The sequence below is a fragment of the Scyliorhinus torazame genome, chromosome 15, assembly GCF_047496885.1.
Source record: "Scyliorhinus torazame isolate Kashiwa2021f chromosome 15, sScyTor2.1, whole genome shotgun sequence".
NCBI classification, from domain to species: Eukaryota; Metazoa; Chordata; class Chondrichthyes; order Carcharhiniformes; family Scyliorhinidae; genus Scyliorhinus; species Scyliorhinus torazame.
Genome location: NC_092721.1, coordinates 47115118 through 47132931, shown reverse-complemented (window position 1 = coordinate 47132931; position 17814 = coordinate 47115118). Strand labels below are relative to the sequence as shown.

Below are 17814 nucleotides of genomic sequence, written 5' to 3'. Positions count from 1 at the left end.
CTGGTGCGCACAACACAGCCGTCCCGGTACAGCAGGTGGAGGTAGGAGCAGCAGAGGGACCGGGAGGTCGGAGGGCAGCCCAGGCCAAGCGAACATCTGCCGCCCAGATGGATCCCGGGTTCCTGCAGTTACCACACCCACACATAGATCCGATGCAACCACCGACCCGGAGACGAGCGAAGAGGGTGACGGGCGGCTTGCGGCGGCTGCGGTCGCAAGTGGAGGAGTCCACCCGCGTCCAGGAGCTGGGAGTGGTCCCGGTCATGCGTGCCACCCAGGCTGACACCGCACGGGTGGCGTCCGCGGTGGAGGCAATGGTTGCGACGGTGTCAGACATGGGGAACGGTTTGCGAGGCCTGGGGCCTTCCGTGCAGGCGGCGTCTGTGGCCCAGGAAATGGCTGCCCTCTCACAGGAGGCCATGAGCCAGTGCCAGCGCCAGATGGCAGAGGCGCTCAACGCCATAGCCCAGTCTCTGCAGGCCATGGCCCAGTCTCTGCAGGCCATGGCCCAGTCTCTGCAGGCCATGGCCCAGTCTCAGCAGGCCATCGCTGAGGGCATCGGCGCCAGTGGCCATGTGCGAGCCGGCGTCGCACTGTCACAGACAGGGTTGGCCAACCCCCTGGGCTCCATGGCTGCAAACCTGCAGACCCCTGTCGATACCAGCACGGGCCTCCAGGACTGGCAGCGCCAGATGTCGGGGGGGGCGTCGGATGGCCAGTCCGTTCGCATCCCCCACCCATGTAGAGGCCTGGGGGCCATCGGGCACCCCGAGGGAGGAGGAGGTGGTGTGGTCCGTCCCGGCTCCCTCTGTAGGGGAGGTCCCGGTACACCGCGACACCTCGGACTCCCCCCCTTCCGTCCCAGGTGCATCGGGTGGGCAACGGGCAGGACAGGCTGGCAGCTCGCCATTCCAGTCGCCCGGGCCGCAGCCTGGCCCATCTAGGCCAGGACGCCCCAGGAAACGGCCGCCAAAGGGATCCAGTGTCAGAGGGCAGGAATCACAGGAGTCCACCTCCAGTTCTGCTGTACCGTCTGGGGAACCACATAGACGTAGTCAAAGGGCCCGTAAGGCCAAACAATTAGACACTGAGTAAGTTGGCACGGGTGCAGGGCACAGATGAGTTTTAGGGGCTAGGGCACATGCATGAACTCCTTTGGTTATTAAAGTCAATGTTACACCTACCGAAGCTGCCTTTGTGCTCAGTCCAAAGTGTGCGGGCGTGTCATGTACGTTGAGCGCAAGTGTGTGTGTGAGGGGTGGTCTTACCTCAGCCCCAGGTGAGTCTGCCCCCTTCCCCCTGGGCCGCCATCAACATCCCCCGGGCAGAGGACGGGACCGTGCGCTGCAGTGTCACAGCCGCATGCAGGGATGGTCCGGGTGGATGGTGGTACTGTGGCCATGGGTCAGACATAGTCCAACGATGTAGAGCCAGGAGCTCATCGCAGGGCGGGTTGTCATCATCCTCCATGGCCTGCGCTAGACACGCGTCCACCCGCAACTGTGAGAGCCCGGCCCGTTGTGCCGCCGGTGGATCGGCAATGGGGGGGGGGGGGGGGGGGGGGGGTGGTGGTGTGCATGCGGGTGGGGTTGGGGAGGGGGGTGAGGGTGCTGGGTGGGTGGATGGGTGGGGGGTGTGGGTGGTCGGCTGTTGCCATGGTGTGCGGTCTGTGGCCATACTACCCGATTCCCACGCCCATCTAGTCAGTGAAGTGGGCGGCTATCAGTCTGTCCCGTGCCCGCTGGGCCAGCCGGTAACGGTGGACAGCCACCCGCCTGTGTCTACCCCGTCTGCCCTGACCATTGCCCCCATCCCCCTCATCTGGGGAGGACTGTGCCTCTTCCTGCTGCTCCTCCACTCCGCCCTCCTCTGCCTGCGGCACATCGCCCCTCTGCTGGGCTATGTTGTGCAGGACGCAGCACACCACAATGATGCGGCCGACCCTATCTGACCGATACTGGAGGGCGCCCCCAGAGAGGTCCAGGCACCTGAAACGCATCTTCAGCACGCCAAAGCACCTCTCGATCACTCACCTTGTCGCTACATGGGCATCATTGTAGCGGTTCTCCGCCTCATTGCGTGGCCTCCATATAGGCGTCATCAGCCACGATCGCAATGGGTAGCCCCTGTCGCCCAGCAACCAGCCCCTCAGCCGGGGATGGCGTCCCTCTTACATGCCGGGGATGGATGACCGCGACAACACGAATGAGTCGTGTACACTGCCTGGGTGACGGGCGCAGACGTGCAGGATCATCATGCGGTGGTCGCAGACCACCTGTACGTTCATCGAATAGGTCCCCTTCCTATTAGTGAACACGGCCCTGTTATCTGCAGGTGGCCGCACGGCGACGTGCATCCCATCGATCGCGCCCTGGACCATGGGGAACCCGGCAACGGCAGAGAAGCCCACGGCCCGGGCATCTTGGCTGGCCCGGTCCACGGGGAAGCGGATGTAGCGGTGCGCCATTGCATAAAGGGCATCGGTCATTGCCCGGATGCACCGGTGCACCGATGTCTGCGATATGCCGGACAGGTCCCCACTCGGTGCCTGGAATGACCCCGTTGCATAAAAGTTCAGGGCCACCGTAACCTTGACGGACACGGGGAGAGGGTGTCCCCCGCCAGTGCCACGCGGTGACAGGTGTGCCAGCAGGTGGCAGATGTGTGCCACGGTTTCCCCGGCTCATCCGGAGTTTCCTCCTGCATTCCCGGTCCGTGAGGTCCTGGTATGACTGCCGGGGCCGGTACACACGGGGCGCCCTCGGGTGCCTCCGTTGCCGTGGGGCCGCGACGTCCTCCTCCCCCTCCTCGTCCTGTCGGTCAGGTGTCCCTCCAGCCTGGGCGGCTGCCGCCTGCCCCTCTGCGGCAGCCTGCGCCGCCTCTCTGGCACGCTCCTCCTCCTCCTCATCCAGGGCAACATAGACATGAGCGGCTGCCACCACGGCGGCCAACATTGCTGGATGATCTGTAAACATGACGGCCTGTTGGGGGGGGGGGAGGGGAACGACGACATGTCATCATTGCCCATATCCCCTCCTCCCCCCAGCCAGGTGGCATGGACCGCATGGGTCCAACTGTTGGAGGCTGGCACCTGGCCAGGTGGACCAACTCATTTGCCCTCCCATCACCCTCCTCGGCACGGACCCCCTCCCCAACCTCCACCCCAGCACGGACCCCCCCCAACTCCCAACCTCCACCCCAGCACGGACCCCCACCAACCCCCAAGCTCCACCCCGGCACGGACACCCCCAACCCCCAACCTCCACCCCGGCACGGACCCCCCAACCTCCACCCCGGCACGGACCCCCCCCCCAACCCCCAACCTCCACACCGGCACGGACCCCCCCCAACTCCCAACCTCCACCCTGGCACGGACCCCCTCCCCAACCTCCACCCCAGCACGGACCCCCCCAAACCCCCAACCTCCACCCCGGCACGGACCCCCCCCAACCCTCAACCTCCACCCCAGCACGGACCCCCTCCCCAACCTCCACCCCAGCACGGACCCCCTCCAACCCCCAACCTCCACCCCAGAACGGACCCCCCCCAACCCCCAACCTCCACCCCGGCACGGACCCCCCCAACCCCCAACCTCCACCCCGGCACGGACACCCTCCCCAACCTCCACCCCAGCACGGACCCCCCCCAACCCCCAACCCCCAACCTCCACCCCAGCACGGACCCCCCCAACCCCCAACCTCTACCCCGGCACGGACCCCACCCAACCCACAACCTCCACCCCAGCACGGACCCCCCTCCCCAACCTCCACCCCAGCACGGACCCCCCCCCAACCCCCAACCTCCACCCCAGCACGGACCCCCCCCCAACCCCCAACTTCCACCCTGGCACGGACCCCCCCCCAACCCCCAACCTCCACGCCGGCACGGACCCCCCCCAACCCCCAACCTCCACCCCGGCACGGACCCCCCCCCCCAACCCCCAACCTCCACCCCGGCACGGACCCCCCCCAACCCCGGCACGGACCCCCTCCCCAACCTCCACCCCAGCACGGACCCCCCCAACCCCCAACCTCCACTCCGGCACGGACCCCCCCCCCAACCCCCAACGTCCACCCCAGCACGGACCCCCCCCCCCAAGCCCCAACCTCCACCCCAGCACGGACCCCCCCCCCCAACCCCCAACCTCCACCCTGGCACGGACCCCCCCCCCTACCCCCAACCTCCACCCCGGCACGGACCCCCCCAACCCCCAACCTCCACCCCGGCACGGACCCCCCCCAACCCCCAACCTCCACCCCGGCACGGACCCCCCCCAACCCCCAACCTCCACCCCGGCACGGACCCCCTCCCCAACCTCCACCCCAGCACGGACCCCCCCCAACCCTCAACCTCCACCCCGGCACGGACCCTCCCCAACCCCCAACCTCCACCCCAGCACGGACCCCCTCCCCAACCTCCACCCCAGCACGGACCCCCCCCCAACCCCCAACCTCCACCCCAGCACGGACCCACCCCAACCCCCAACCTCCACCCCGGCACGGACCCCCCCCAACCTCCACCCCGGCACGGACCCCCTCCCCAACCTCCACCCCAGCACGGACCCCCCCCAACCCCCAACCTCCACCCCAGCACGGACCGCCCCAACCCCCAACCTCCACCCCGGCACGGACCCCCCCCAACCCCCAACCTCCACCCTAGCACGGACCCCCTCCCCAACCTCCACCCCAGCACGGACCCCCCCCAACCTCCAACCTTCACCCCGGCACGGGCCCTCCCCAACCTCCAACCTTCACCCCGGCACGGGCCCTCCCCAACCCCCAACCTCCACCCCAGCACGGGCCCCCTCCCCAACCTCCACCCCAGCACGGACCCCCCCCAACCCCCAACCTCCACCCCAGCACGGACCCACCCCAACCCCCAACCTCCACCCCGGCACGGACCCCCCCCCAACCTCCACCCCGGCACGGACCCCCTCCCCAACCTCCACCCCAGCACGGACCCCCCCAACCCCCAACCTCCACCCCAGCACGGACCCCCACCAACCCCCAAGCTCCACCCCGGCACGGACACCCCCAACCCCCAACCTCCACCCCGGCACGGACCCCCCCAACCCCCAACCTCCACCCCGGCACGGAACCCCCCCCAACCCCCAACCTCCACCCCGGCACGGACCCCCCCCAACTCCCAACCTCCACCCCGGCACGGACCCCCTCCCCAACCTCCACCCCAGCACGGACCCCCCCCAACCCCCAACCTCCACCCCGGCACGGACCCCCCCCAACCCTCAACCTCCACCCCAGCATGGACCCCCTCCCCAACCTCCACCCCAGCACGGACCCCCTCCAACCCCCAACCTCCACCCCAGCACGGACCCCCCCCCAACCCCCAACCTCCACCCCGGCACGGACCCCCCCAACCCCCAACCTCCACCCCGGCACGGACACCCTCCCCAACCTCCACCCCAGCACGGACCCCCCCCAACCCCCAACCCCCAACCTCCACCCCAGCACGGACCCCCCACAACCCCCAACCTCTACCCCGGCACGGACCCCACCCAACCCACAACCTCCACCCCAGCACGGACCCCCTCCCCAACCTCCACCCCAGCACGGACCCCCCCCAATCCCCAACCTCCACCCCAGCACGGACCCCCCCCAACCCCCAACCTCCACCCTGGCACGGACCCCCCCCAACCCCCAACCTCCACGCCGGCACGGACCCCCCCCAACCCCCAACCTCCACCCCGTCACGGACCCCCCCCCAACCCCCAACCTCCACCCCGGCACAGACCCCCCCCAACCCCCAACCTCCACCCCGGCACGGACCCCCCCCAACCCCCAACCTCCACCCCGGCACGGACCCCCCCAAACCCCCAACCTCCACCCAGGCACGGACCCCCTCCCCAACCTCCACCCCAGCACGGACCCCCCCAACCCCCAACCTCCACCCCGGCACGGACCCCCCTCCCCAACCTCCACCCCAGCACGGACCCCCCCCAACCCCCAACCTCCACCCCAGCACGGACCCCCCAACCCCCAACCTCCACCCCGGCACGGACCCCCCCCAACCCCCAACCTCCACCCTAGCACGGACCCCCTCCCCAACCTCCACCCCAGCACGGACCCCCCCAACCCCCAACCTCCACCCCAGCACGAACCACCCCCAGCCCCCAACCTCCACCCCGGCACGGACCCCCCCCAACCTCCACCCCGGCACGGACCCCCCCCAACCCCCAACCTCCACCCCGGCACGGACCCCCCCCCAACCCCCAACCTCCACCCCGGCACGGACCCCCCCCAACCCCCAACCTCCACCCCGGCACGGACCCCCTCCCCAACCCCCAACCTCCACCCCGGCACGGACCCCCCCCAACCCCCAACCTCCACCCCGGCACGGACCCCCCCCCCCAACCCCCAACCTCCACCCCGGCACGGACCCCCCCCAACCCCCAACCTCCACCCCGGCACGGACCCCCTCCCCAATCTCCACCCCAGCACGGACCCCTCCAACCCCCAACCTCCACCCCGGCACGGACCCCCTCCCGGCACTCCCCCGGAGCCCAGCCTACTCTAACCACCCCCCCCCACCCGCTGCACACACACACACACAAGCCGAGACACACCTCTCCTCACGCAATCAGTCTGCGGCCACGCCATTTCCTGCCCAGAGCCAACCCCCCAGGCCGTCACTCACCTCCTCGCTGGTCGGCGTGAGCCTGGAACACCGGGTCACGCCGATGAAAAGAAGGTTTGATTCACGTTGACGTGAACGGTCATCACGTCGACGGGACTTCGGCCCATCCGGGAGGGAGAATATCGGCAGGCCGAAAACCGGCTGCCTTGCGCAGACCCGTGACATTCTCCGCGGCAGCGGCGCCATTAACGCCCCGCCGACTTTTCTCCCTTCGGAGACTTCGGCAACCGGCGGGAGCGGGATTCACGACGGCCAACGGCCATTCTCCGACCCTCTGGGGGGTCGGAGAATGACGCCCGAGGTGTTGATAGGTGGAATTCATGGACTTTCACGTCAGCAAAACTGGCGCCGAACTGAATCTGACCACAATTGATTCCAATGAAAAACTGAAGGATTCGCCGGGTCCGTGATTGACACTCGGGAGGCTGACAAGCTGCAGCCACATATACACATTACCATCCCCATACACACTCAGCCCAGCAAACAAGATGGCACTGGTTGTGCTGGAGCATTCTCATACAGCTGATGGGCTGGGGCTAGAGGGCACCTAGGGGGGTGGCCTGGGGGGACGGACACACACCTATATGACCCGTGGCCCTACGTTCACAGTGGGATGTCAGCGGCATGCGCAGCTGCCTTTCCGGCTGCGGCAACAGTGCTCCGTGCCCGTTCACCCCGACCCTACAGCCCACCTCCTGGCCACCCTCCCGCCACTCCTCCTAGCCCTGGCAGAAGCCCACCGGCCAGCGACAGAACTGTCAGCAAACTATGGCGATGTTGGACACATTCCTTACCCTCTCTCTCTCCCTCAGCAGCCACAATACCGATTTCATGATTTTTAAAAGCACAAGTGAACGCGCTGTTGGGAACTCAGCCCAGCGAAGATGGAGAATCGTGGAGGCCTAGGAGAACACCGGGTCATGCCATCTAATGACATACAAATGGGTTTACTGTACCTGCGTTCTGGACCGCATTGTCGCCGCTGTCAAGGATGTGGAGAATTGCGATTTGGCGGCAAATCGGTGCCCGCCGTGATTTAGGCGTCGGAACCTATTCTCCGCCCAATCGCGATTCACGATTTTGGTCTCAGCCAACGGAGAATCCCGTCCAGTGTCTCTCAGTGCGGAGAAAGCATTTGACTGGGTCGAATAGAATGGGAGTATTTGTTTGAGATTCTTAGAAGATTTGGATTCGGCCATAAATTTGTCTCTTGGATCCGCTTGTTATACAATGCCCCGACGCAAGCGTTCACACAAACGTCTAGGCATGGCTATCCACTTTCTCCACTTTAATTCACCGTAGCAATTGAGCTGCTCTTTATAGCCTTGGGACTTCCAATTAATGGAGAGGTATTAATCGAGATGGGGTGGAACATCGGGGGCGAGATTCTCCTACCCCCCGCCGGGTCGGAGAATCGCCGGGGGCTGGCGTGAATCCCGCCCCCGCCGGTTGCCGAATTCTACACCATCGGATATTCGGCGGGGGGCGGGAATTGCGCCGCGCCGGTTGGCGGGCCCCCCCCCTGCGATTCTCCGGCCCGGATGGGTCGAAGTCCCGCTGCTAAAATGCCTGTCCCGCCGGCGTAGATTAAACCACCTACCTTACCGGTGGGACAAGGCGGCGCGGGCGGGCTCCGGGGTCCTGGGGGGGGGCGCGGGGTGATCTGGCTCCGGGGGGTGCCCCCACGGTGGCCTGGCCCGCGATCGGGGCCCACCGATCCGCGGGCGGGCCTGTGCCGTGGGTGCACTCTTTCCCTTCCGTCTTCGCCACGGTCTCCACCATGGCGGAGATGGAAGAGACTCCCCTCCACTGCGCATGCGCGGCAATGCCGTCAGCGGCCGCTGACGCTCCCGCGCATGCGCCGCCCGGACATGTCATTTCCGCGCCAGCTGGCGGGGCACGAAAGGCATTTTCCGCCAGCTGACGGGGCGGAAATTCATCCGGCGCCGACCTAGCCCCTTAAGGTTGGGGCTCGGCCCCCAAAGATGCGGAGCATTCCGCACCTTTGGGGCGGCGTGATGCCCGACTGATTTGCGCCATTTTGGGCGCCAGTCGGCGGACATCGCGCCGATACCGGAGAATTTCGCCCCAGGTATCTCTTTATGCAGATTACCTACTTTTATGAATGAAGAACTAAATGAAGATACTTATGCCTCCGACTCCTTCTCTGACTATAAATTAAATCTCGGCAAGAGTGAATGTTTCCCAGTCAACCTCCCTGGAAGACGAGCCCATTTATGCATGTTATCCTTCCGCCTCTCTCGTACAGTTTTCCGTTACTTTGGGGGTCAGGGTGGCCCACAATTGGGCCTCGCTTCACAAATTGAATTATTCAAGCGTGATCAACAATGTCAAAACAGAGGTGAAATAATCTTGGCGTGTAGAATTCAAACAATTAAAATGAACAGTCTCTCCAGATTTTTCTTTTTCTTTCAATGCTTCCCCATTTCCTGCCCAAATCCTTTATATTAAGATTAATAATTCGATACCTGCCTTTATTCGTGCAGGTAAGAATTCCAGATTCCACAGCGTTCTACTCCAGAGGGATAGACAGTCAGAGGGCTTAACCCTCCTAAACTTATTGTTCTATTACTGGGCCGCTAATATCCAAAACATCTTACTGTGGATCAGCCATCCCGGTTCAATCTGGAGCCAAATAAATGGAAACTCGCTCTTGCACTACATCCACTCTCCTCACTGCACTGTTACTGCACCATTGCCCTTTTCTCCTGCTAGATTCTCCTCAAACCCGGTGATGGTCTCCTCTCTTAGAATCTGCAAACAGTTCCGACAACATTTTAAACTACTTTCCTTGACCTCACTGACCCCCTCTGTAATAATCACCTTTTCTTACCTTCTGGGCTGGACTCAACATTTAACACGTGGAAGTTGAAGGGACTTGAACACTTTGGTGACCTGTACATGGAGGGGAGGTTTGCCAGCTTTAGAGAGTTAATGATCAAATTGGGAGAGTGAACCCGGCCCTATACTCACTAGCGAGGCTGGAGAGAGGCCCTTTACGGGGTCAACTCCATATCCACATGTGCCCGGTTAAGCGTAGTTCAGTTCAAGGTTCTATATAGGTCGTTCTTGACCTAGGCAAGGATGAGTGGGGTTTTCCCAAATGTTGAAAACGTATGTGATCGCTGTTCGCTTTCCCCCTCTGATCATACACATATGTTCTGGTCCGGCCACAGACTTGCCAGCTTCTGGGTTTCCATTTTTCAGCATAGATTCTCTATTTGGAATTACTCCCATATTCGCTGGTGGCCATATTTGGGGTTTCGGACTCACTGGCAGTTCACTCTGGGTAGAGGCGGATGTTATCGCCTTCGTCTCACTGATAGCCCGGCGGTGGAATCTGTTGGGTTGGAGCTCTCCTGTTCAGCCTAGTTCGTCTGGCTGATTTGGGGACTTTTTGCACTTGGAAAAAATTAAATTCACCATCTGGGGTTCAGTGGAGAAATTCTACCTGAGATGGCAACCATTGATTTCCTTTTTCAAAGATCTAGACACCATCAGCTGTTAGAGGTTTTAGGTATAGTGTTAAGTTAGTTACTTTTTCTTTGTTTTGTTTATATTATTTGCATTCTTGTGTTTTTGTTGGTTATTTGTTAATATGTAGCACCTTAATAAACATACTTAAATAAAAACACATTTTGTCATGCTGTGCATGTTTTTTAAGTCTTTAATATTGTAATCATCACTTCCGGGTGCGGTGATGACCAGCTAAGCCGCACGTTTCGGCAGCTCCTGTTGGAACGGACTTTTGGGCATTTGATAAGAGCCCCAACGGCAATTTTAAACGGCCAAAATCACTGTGCGGTGAAGTAGAAGGGAATCCCCCCGGACGTTGATGGACAAAGGAGAGGATAGCGGCAGGATTGCAGTGGATCCTTCGGAGCAGCGGCAAGGAAGGGAAGCTCGAAGCAAGATGGCGTCGGAGGGTGGCAGTTCGATATGGGGCCCGGAGCAACAAGAGTTCCTGCGGCGCTGTGTGGAAGAGCTGAAGAAGGTGTGTTGGCCCCGATGCTACAGGCGATTGAAGGGCTAAAGGAGGCGCAGAGGACCCAGGAGCTGGAGCTTCGGGTCATGAAGGCAAAGGCTGCTGAAAATGAAGATGAAATTCAGGGCCTGGTAGTGAAGACAGAGATGCACGAGGCGCAGCACAAGAGGTGTGTGGAGAGGTTGGAAGCCCTGGAGAATAATTCGAGGAGGAAGAATCTAAGAGTCTTAGGTCTTCCCGAGGGGGCGGACGTCGGGGCATATGTGAGCACGATGCTTCACTCGCTAATGGGATCGGAGGCCCCGACGGGCCCTTTGGAGGTGGAGGGAGCTTATCGAGTTATGGCACGAAGACCAAGGGCAGGTGAAATACCTCGAGCCATAGTGGTGAGGTTTCACCGCTATAATGACAGAGAGATGGTCCTAAGAAGGGCGAAGAAAACTTGGAGCTGCACATGGGAGAACGCGGTGATCCGCGTATACCAGGATTGGAGTGCGGAGGTGGCGAGAAGGGGGGTAAGTTTCAATCGGGCTAAGGCGGTGCTTCACAAAAAGGTGACATTTGGAATGCTGCAACCGGCGAGACTGTGGGTCACATACCAAGGGAAGCACCACTACTTTGAGACGGCAGAAGAGGCGTGGACATTCATTGTGGACGAGAAGCTGGAATAGTCTGGCGAGAGAAAGGGCTTCCGGGGCAAAGTGGTGGGGTGACTATGTGGGACGAGGAAGGGGGGGGGATGATTTTTCAATTGTTAACTCTTTAATCCTGTAAATTTTCTCTCTTCCCCTCGTTTGGGGGGGGGGGGGAGTATGAGGAACTGTGGGCGCCGGTGGGTAGGAAAGCGGGGCTGAGTGGGAAACGCGGGCTTCATTACCGCGCTATGGTAATTAAGGCGGGAACAGGGACCCAGGAAGGTGGGGGCCTCGCACAGTGAGAGGCCGAGGGCAAACGGGGAATTCAAGGTCAGCCAGAGTTCGCTGACTTCTGGGAGCAACATGGGGGGTGTGATTACGCTAGAGGGGGATCTAGCGGAGGGGGGGGGATGCTAACTGGGTTGCTGCTGCCAAGGGGAAGAGGGAGCTGTTATGGGGCGGGGTGGTCGAGGCGGGAGGGCACCGTCGGTGGGATATACGGGTACGTGGGAACCGGGTGAGGAGCTGGGGTAAAAAAGGGGATGGCTAGTCGACAAGGGGGGGGGGGTAAAGAGCCCCCCAACCCGGTTGATCACGTGAAACGTGAGAGGGCTGAATGGGCCGATTAAAAGGGCGCGGGTACTCGCACACCTGAAGAAATTAAAGGCAGATGTGGTTATGTTGTAGGAGACGCACCTGAAATTGACAGATCAGGTCAGACTACGTAAAGGATGGGTGGGACAGGTGTTTCATTCGGGTTTGGATGCGAAGAATAGGGGGGTGGCTATTTTAGTGGGGAAACGGGTACTGTTTGAGGCAAAGACCAGAGCGGCAGACAGTGGGGGTAGATACGTGATGGTGAGTGGCAGACTGCAAGGGGAGGCAGTGGTTCTGGTGAACGTATACGCCCCGAACTGGGATGATGCAAACTTCATGAGGCGTATGTTGGGGCGTATCCCAGACCTGGAGGCGGGAAAGTTGGTAATGGGGGGAGATTTCAATACAGTGCTTGATCCAAGGCTAGACCGGTCGAGGTCCAGAACCGGGAGGAGGCCGGCAGCGGCCAAGGTGCTAAAGGACTTCATGGAGCAGATGGGAGGAGTAGATCCTTGGAGATTTATCAGACCTAGGAGTAAGGAGTTCTCATTCTTCTCCCATGTTCACAAGGTATATTCACGGATAGACTTTTTTGTCATTACATAGATTACATAGAACATACAGTGCAGAAGGAGGCCATTCGGCCCATCGAGTCTGCACCGACCCACATTAATCCCTCACTTCCACCTTATCCCCGCAACCCAATAACCCCTCCCAACCCTTATGGACACTACGGGTAATTTAGCATGGCCAATCCACCTAACCTGCACGTCTTTGGACTGTGGGAGGAAACCGGAGCACCCGGAGGAAACCCACGCGGACACGGGGAGAACGTGCAAACTCCGCACAGACAGTGACCCAGCGGGGAATTGAACCTGGGACCCTGGCGCTGTGAAGCCACAGTGCTATCCACTTGTGCTACCGTGCTGCCCAGTGTCCTGGGAAGGGCACTGATTCCGAAGGTGACAGGGACGGAGTACACGGCCATAGCCAACTCGGACCACGCTCCACACTGGGTAGATCTGGAGGTAGGAGAGGAAAAGGAACAGCACCCACTCTGGAGAATGGATATGGGCCTGTTGGCGGATGAGGGGATATGTCTACGGGTGAGGGGGTGTATCGAAAGGTACTTGGAGCTTAATGACAATGGAGAGGTTCAGGTGGGAGTGGTCTGGGAGGCGTTGAAGGCGGTGGTCAGAGGGGAACTGATATCCATAAGGGCACATAAAGGGAAGCAAGAGAGTAAAGAAAGGGAGCGATTGCTGAGAGAACTTCTGAGGGTGGACAGGCAATATGCAGAGACACCGGAGGAGGGACTGTACAGGGAAAGACAACGGTTACATGTGGAATTTGACCTGCTGACCACGGGTAAGGCAGGGGCACAGGGAGTGCAGTATGAGTATGGAGAGAAGGCGAGTCGGCTACTGGCCCAACAATTGAGGAAGAGGGGAGCGGCGAGGGAGATAGGTGTGGTGAGGGATGAGGAGGGAGAGATGGAACGGGGAGCGGAGAGAGTGAATGGGGTGTTTAAGACATTCTATGAGAGGTTGTATAAGGCTCAGCCCCCGGAGGGGAAGGAGGGAACGATACATTTCCTGGATCAGCTGGAATTCCCGAAGGTGGAGGAACAGGAGAGGGCGGGACTGGGAGCACAGATGGATGTGGAGGAGGTGGTAAAGGGGATTGGGAGCATGCAGGCGGGGAAGGCCCCGGGACCGGATGGGTTCCCGGTGGAATTTTATAGGAAATATATAGACCTACTGGCCCCGCTCTTGACGAGAACCTTTAATGAGGCCAGGGAAAGGGGGAAGTTGTCCCCGACTATGTCGGAGGCGACAATATCGTTATTTTTGAAGAAGGATGAAGACCCGCTGCAGTATGGGTCCTACAGGCCCATTTCCCTTTTGAATGTAGATGCTAAGCTCCTGGCCAAGGTAATGGCGACGAGGATAGAGGATTGTGTCCCGGGGGTGGTCCATGAGGATCAAACTGGGTTCGTTAAGGGGAGACAGCTGAACATGAACATACAGAGGCTGCTAGGGGTGATGATGATGCCCCCACCAGAGGGGGAGGCGGAGATAGTGGTGGCGATGGATGCCGAGAAAGCATTTGACAGGGTGGAGTGGGACTACCTGTGGGAAGTGTTGAGGAAATTTGGTTTTGGTGAAGGGTTCATTGGATGGGTACAGCTGCTATATAGGGCCCCGGTGGCAAGTGTCATCACGAACAGGCAGAGGTCTGACTACTTCCGTCTTTATAGAGGGACGAGGCAGGGGTGTCCCCTGTCTCCGTTACTGTTTGCATTGGTAATTGAGCCCCTGGCCATAGCACTGAGGGGTTCCAGGAAGTGGAGGGGAGTACTCAGGGGAGGAGAAGAACACCGGGTATCATTGTATGCAGATGATTTACTGTTGTATGTTGCGGACCCGGTGGAGGGGATGCCTGAGATAATGCAGACGCTTGGGGAGTTTGGGGAATTCTCAGGGTACAAATTGAACATGGGGAAGAGTGAGTTGTTTGTGGTACATCCGGGGGAGCAGAGCAGGGGAATAGAAGATTTGGCGCTGAGGAGGATAACAAGGGATTTCCGGTGCTTGGGGATCCAGATAGCCAGGAGTTGGGGAACCTTACATAGGCTTAATTTAACACGATTGGTGGAACAGATGGAGGAGGATTTTAAGAGATGGGACATGGTGCCCCTGTCACTGGTGGGGAGGGTGCAGGCAGTCAAAATGGTAGTCCTCCCAAGATTCCTTTTTGTGTTTCAGTGTATCCCGGAGATGGTCACGAAGGCTTTTTTCAAGAAGATCGAGAAAAGCGTCATGAGTTTTGTGTGGGCTGGGAAGACCCCGAGAGTGAGGAGTGGGTTCTTGCAGCGTAGCAGGGAGAGGGGGGGACTGGCACTACCGAGCTTAAGTGAGTACTATTGGGCCGCCAATATTTCAATGGTGTGTAAGTGGATGGGAGAAGGGGAGGGAGCGGCGTGGAAGAGATTGGAAATGGCGTCCTGCAAAGGAACCAGCCTACAAGCACTGGTGACGGCACCGCTGCCATTCTCCCCGAGGAAATACACCACAAGTCCAGTGGTGGTGGCAACACTGAATATTTGGGGGCAGTGGAGACGACATAGGGGAAGGACGGGAGCCTCGGTGCGGTCCCCGATAAGAAATAATCATAGGTTTGTCCCGGGGAGAATAGATGGGGGATTTGGAGCATGGCAGAGAGCTGGGATTGTGCAACTGAGGGATCTGTTCCTGGACGGGACGTTTGCGAGTCTGGGAGCGCTGACGGAAAAATATGGGTTGCCCCAAGGGAATGAATTTCGATACATGCAACTGAGGGCTTTTGCGAGGAAACAGGTGAGGGAATTCCCGCAGCTCCCGATGCAGGACATTCAGGATAGAGTGATTTCAGGGACATGGCTGGGGGATGGTAGGGTGTCAGATATATACAGGGAAATGAGAGATGAGGGGGAGAACATGGTGGATGAGCTGAAGGGAAAATGGGAGGAAGAGCTGGGGGAAGAGATTGAAGAGGGGCTGTGGGCAGATGCCCTACGTAGGGTAAACTCTTCGTCCTCGTGCGCCAGGCTTAGCCTGATACAATTTAAGGTTTTGCACAGGGCACATATGACCAGAGCAAGGCTCAGTAAATTTTTCGGGGTAGAGGATAGGTGTGGGAGATGCTCGAGAAGCCCAGCAAACCACACCCACATGTTTTGGTCATGCCCGGCACTGCAGGGGTTCTGGGTGGGGGTGGCGAAGGTGCTTTCAAAGGTGGTGGGGGTCCGGGTCGAGCCAGGCTGGGGGCTGGCTATATTCGTGGTTGCAGAAGAGCCGGGAGTGCAGGAGGCGAGAGAGGCTGATGTTTTGGCCTTTGCGTCGCTAGTAGCCCGGCGAAGGATACTGCTTATGTGGAAGGAAGCCAAGCCTCCGGGCGTGGAGACCTGGATAAACGACATGGCAGGGTTTATAAAACTGGAACGGATAAAGTTTGCACTAAGGCGTTCGGCTCAGGGGTTCACCAGGCGGTGGCAACCGTTCATTAACTACCTCACAGAACGATAAAGGAAATGGGTAGGTAAAAGCAGCAACCCAGGGGGGGGGGGGGGGTGAGGGGGGAGGAGGGGGAGGGCCCAGGTGGGTCCTCAGGGGTGTTTTTGTAAAGATATTGGTACTTGGTTCTGTATATTGAATTGCTGATTTTATTATTTGGGAGAGCTATTATTTTTGTTATGGCAGTTGCCATTTAGTTTATATATTATTTATTTATTTGTGAAAATACGGTCATGGTTATTTATATTGTTTTGCTGTTGTATAAAGGGGAAAAACCTTTGTACTGTTTTGTTTGGCCGAAAAAGTTGAATAAAATATATATATTTTTTAAATATTGTAATCATGGTTATTTGAAATAATCTTAAGTTTCTGTTTATACAAATATTAATAAGTACAAATAACAGTCTTACTTTCTCCTGCTGGATAATGTCTCCTCATTTTCCTTCTGAGTGATTTTCAGCCCATGTTCATCACTGTAAGGATCTTGGTAATCCAGAGATTGTGTGGGCTTTCGAACAGGGTGTCCACAAGCTCTATTTACCTGTAGAGGAAATAACGGTGATTGACTTACACTGAGATATGATCCAAAAAGTGAAAAATGATTCCCACAATAAAATAGTGGTTGTAGAAGTAATTGAGACACCTTGGGCGAAATTCTCCGGAAACGGCGCGATGTCCGCCGACTGGCGCCCAAAACGGCGCCAATCAGACGGGCATCGCGCCGCCCCAAAGGTGCGGAATGCTCCGCATCTTTGGGGGCCGAGCCCCAACATTGAGGGGCTAGGCCGACGCCGGAGGAATTTCTGCCCCACCAGCTGGCGGAAATGGCCTTTGTTGCCCCGCCAGCTGGAGCGGAAATGACATCTCCGGGCGGCGCATGCGCGGGAGCGTCAGCGGCCGCTGACAGTTTCCCACGCATGCGCATTGGAGGGAGTCTCTTCCACCTCCGCCATGGTGGAGACCGTGGCGGAGGCGGAAGGGAAAGAGTGCCCCCACGGCACACGCCCGCCCGCGGATCGGTGGGCCCCGATCGCGGGCCAGGCCACCGTGGGGGCACCCCCCGGGGTCAGATCGCCCCGCGCCCCCCCCCCCCCCCCCCCCAGGACCCCGGAGCCCGCCCACGCCGCCTTGTCCCGCCGGTAAGGTAGGTGATTTAATTTGCACCGGCGGGACAGGCAATTTATCGGCGGGACTTCGGCCCATCCGGCCCGGAGAATCGAGCGGGGGTCCCGCCAACCGGCGCGGCGCAATTCCCGCCCCCGCCGAATATCCGGTGCCGGAGACTTCGGCAACCGGCAGGGGCGGGATTCATGCCAGCCCCCGGCGATTCTCCGACCCGGCTGGGGGTCAGAGAATGTCGCCCCATAAGACAAAAAAATAAAAGTGGTTTCAATATATTGCTCAATTCTTAGACTAGATTATTTCAGTTGAAGAGGGTTTATTGGAATGTGTATAAAATAACTAAGCACAAGACAGAGATAGTGCTCCAGACTGATCTAATAAAAAGGGAATTAGTGGTTACTTTCGACCGTACAGTTACTATGTGTAGCGCACAAAGACTCCGAGAGACGAATAGAGTGAAGTCGATGAGGCTTTATTAAGCGTGACTGTTCCCCCGCAGTTCAGTAGTAGACTGCCTGCGGGGGAGGACTCCTGGTTCTTATACTCCGCCTTCAGGGCAGAGCTCGAGGTCAACGGCCAACCAGGACCCGGGATCTGTCAGCCAATGACATCACGGCTTCACAGTCCCACATGACCCCTAATGTATACTACCACCTTCACCCCTTGTTAAAAATGAACCCGGCGGGGTGATGCTTCGCATGGTGGTAAGGGTTTACAAGGCTGGGCCTGGGAGGAAAACCTTCGC

At 59.5% G+C, this 17814-nt stretch overlaps 1 protein-coding gene across 4 annotated transcripts in view; it reads right to left on the bottom strand.

Annotated features, from left to right (window-relative positions):
* gpc5a (glypican 5a) overlaps positions 1-17814 on the bottom strand; it is a 1780902-nt gene that overhangs the window by 1249659 nt on the left and 513429 nt on the right. For all 4 annotated transcript variants that reach the window (XM_072476228.1, XM_072476224.1, XM_072476226.1 and 1 more), the window contains exon 4: positions 16358-16488. In XM_072476228.1, coding sequence (XP_072332329.1) covers positions 16358-16488 — 131 coding nt within the window. The remainder of the gene's footprint in view (positions 1-16357; positions 16489-17814) is intronic.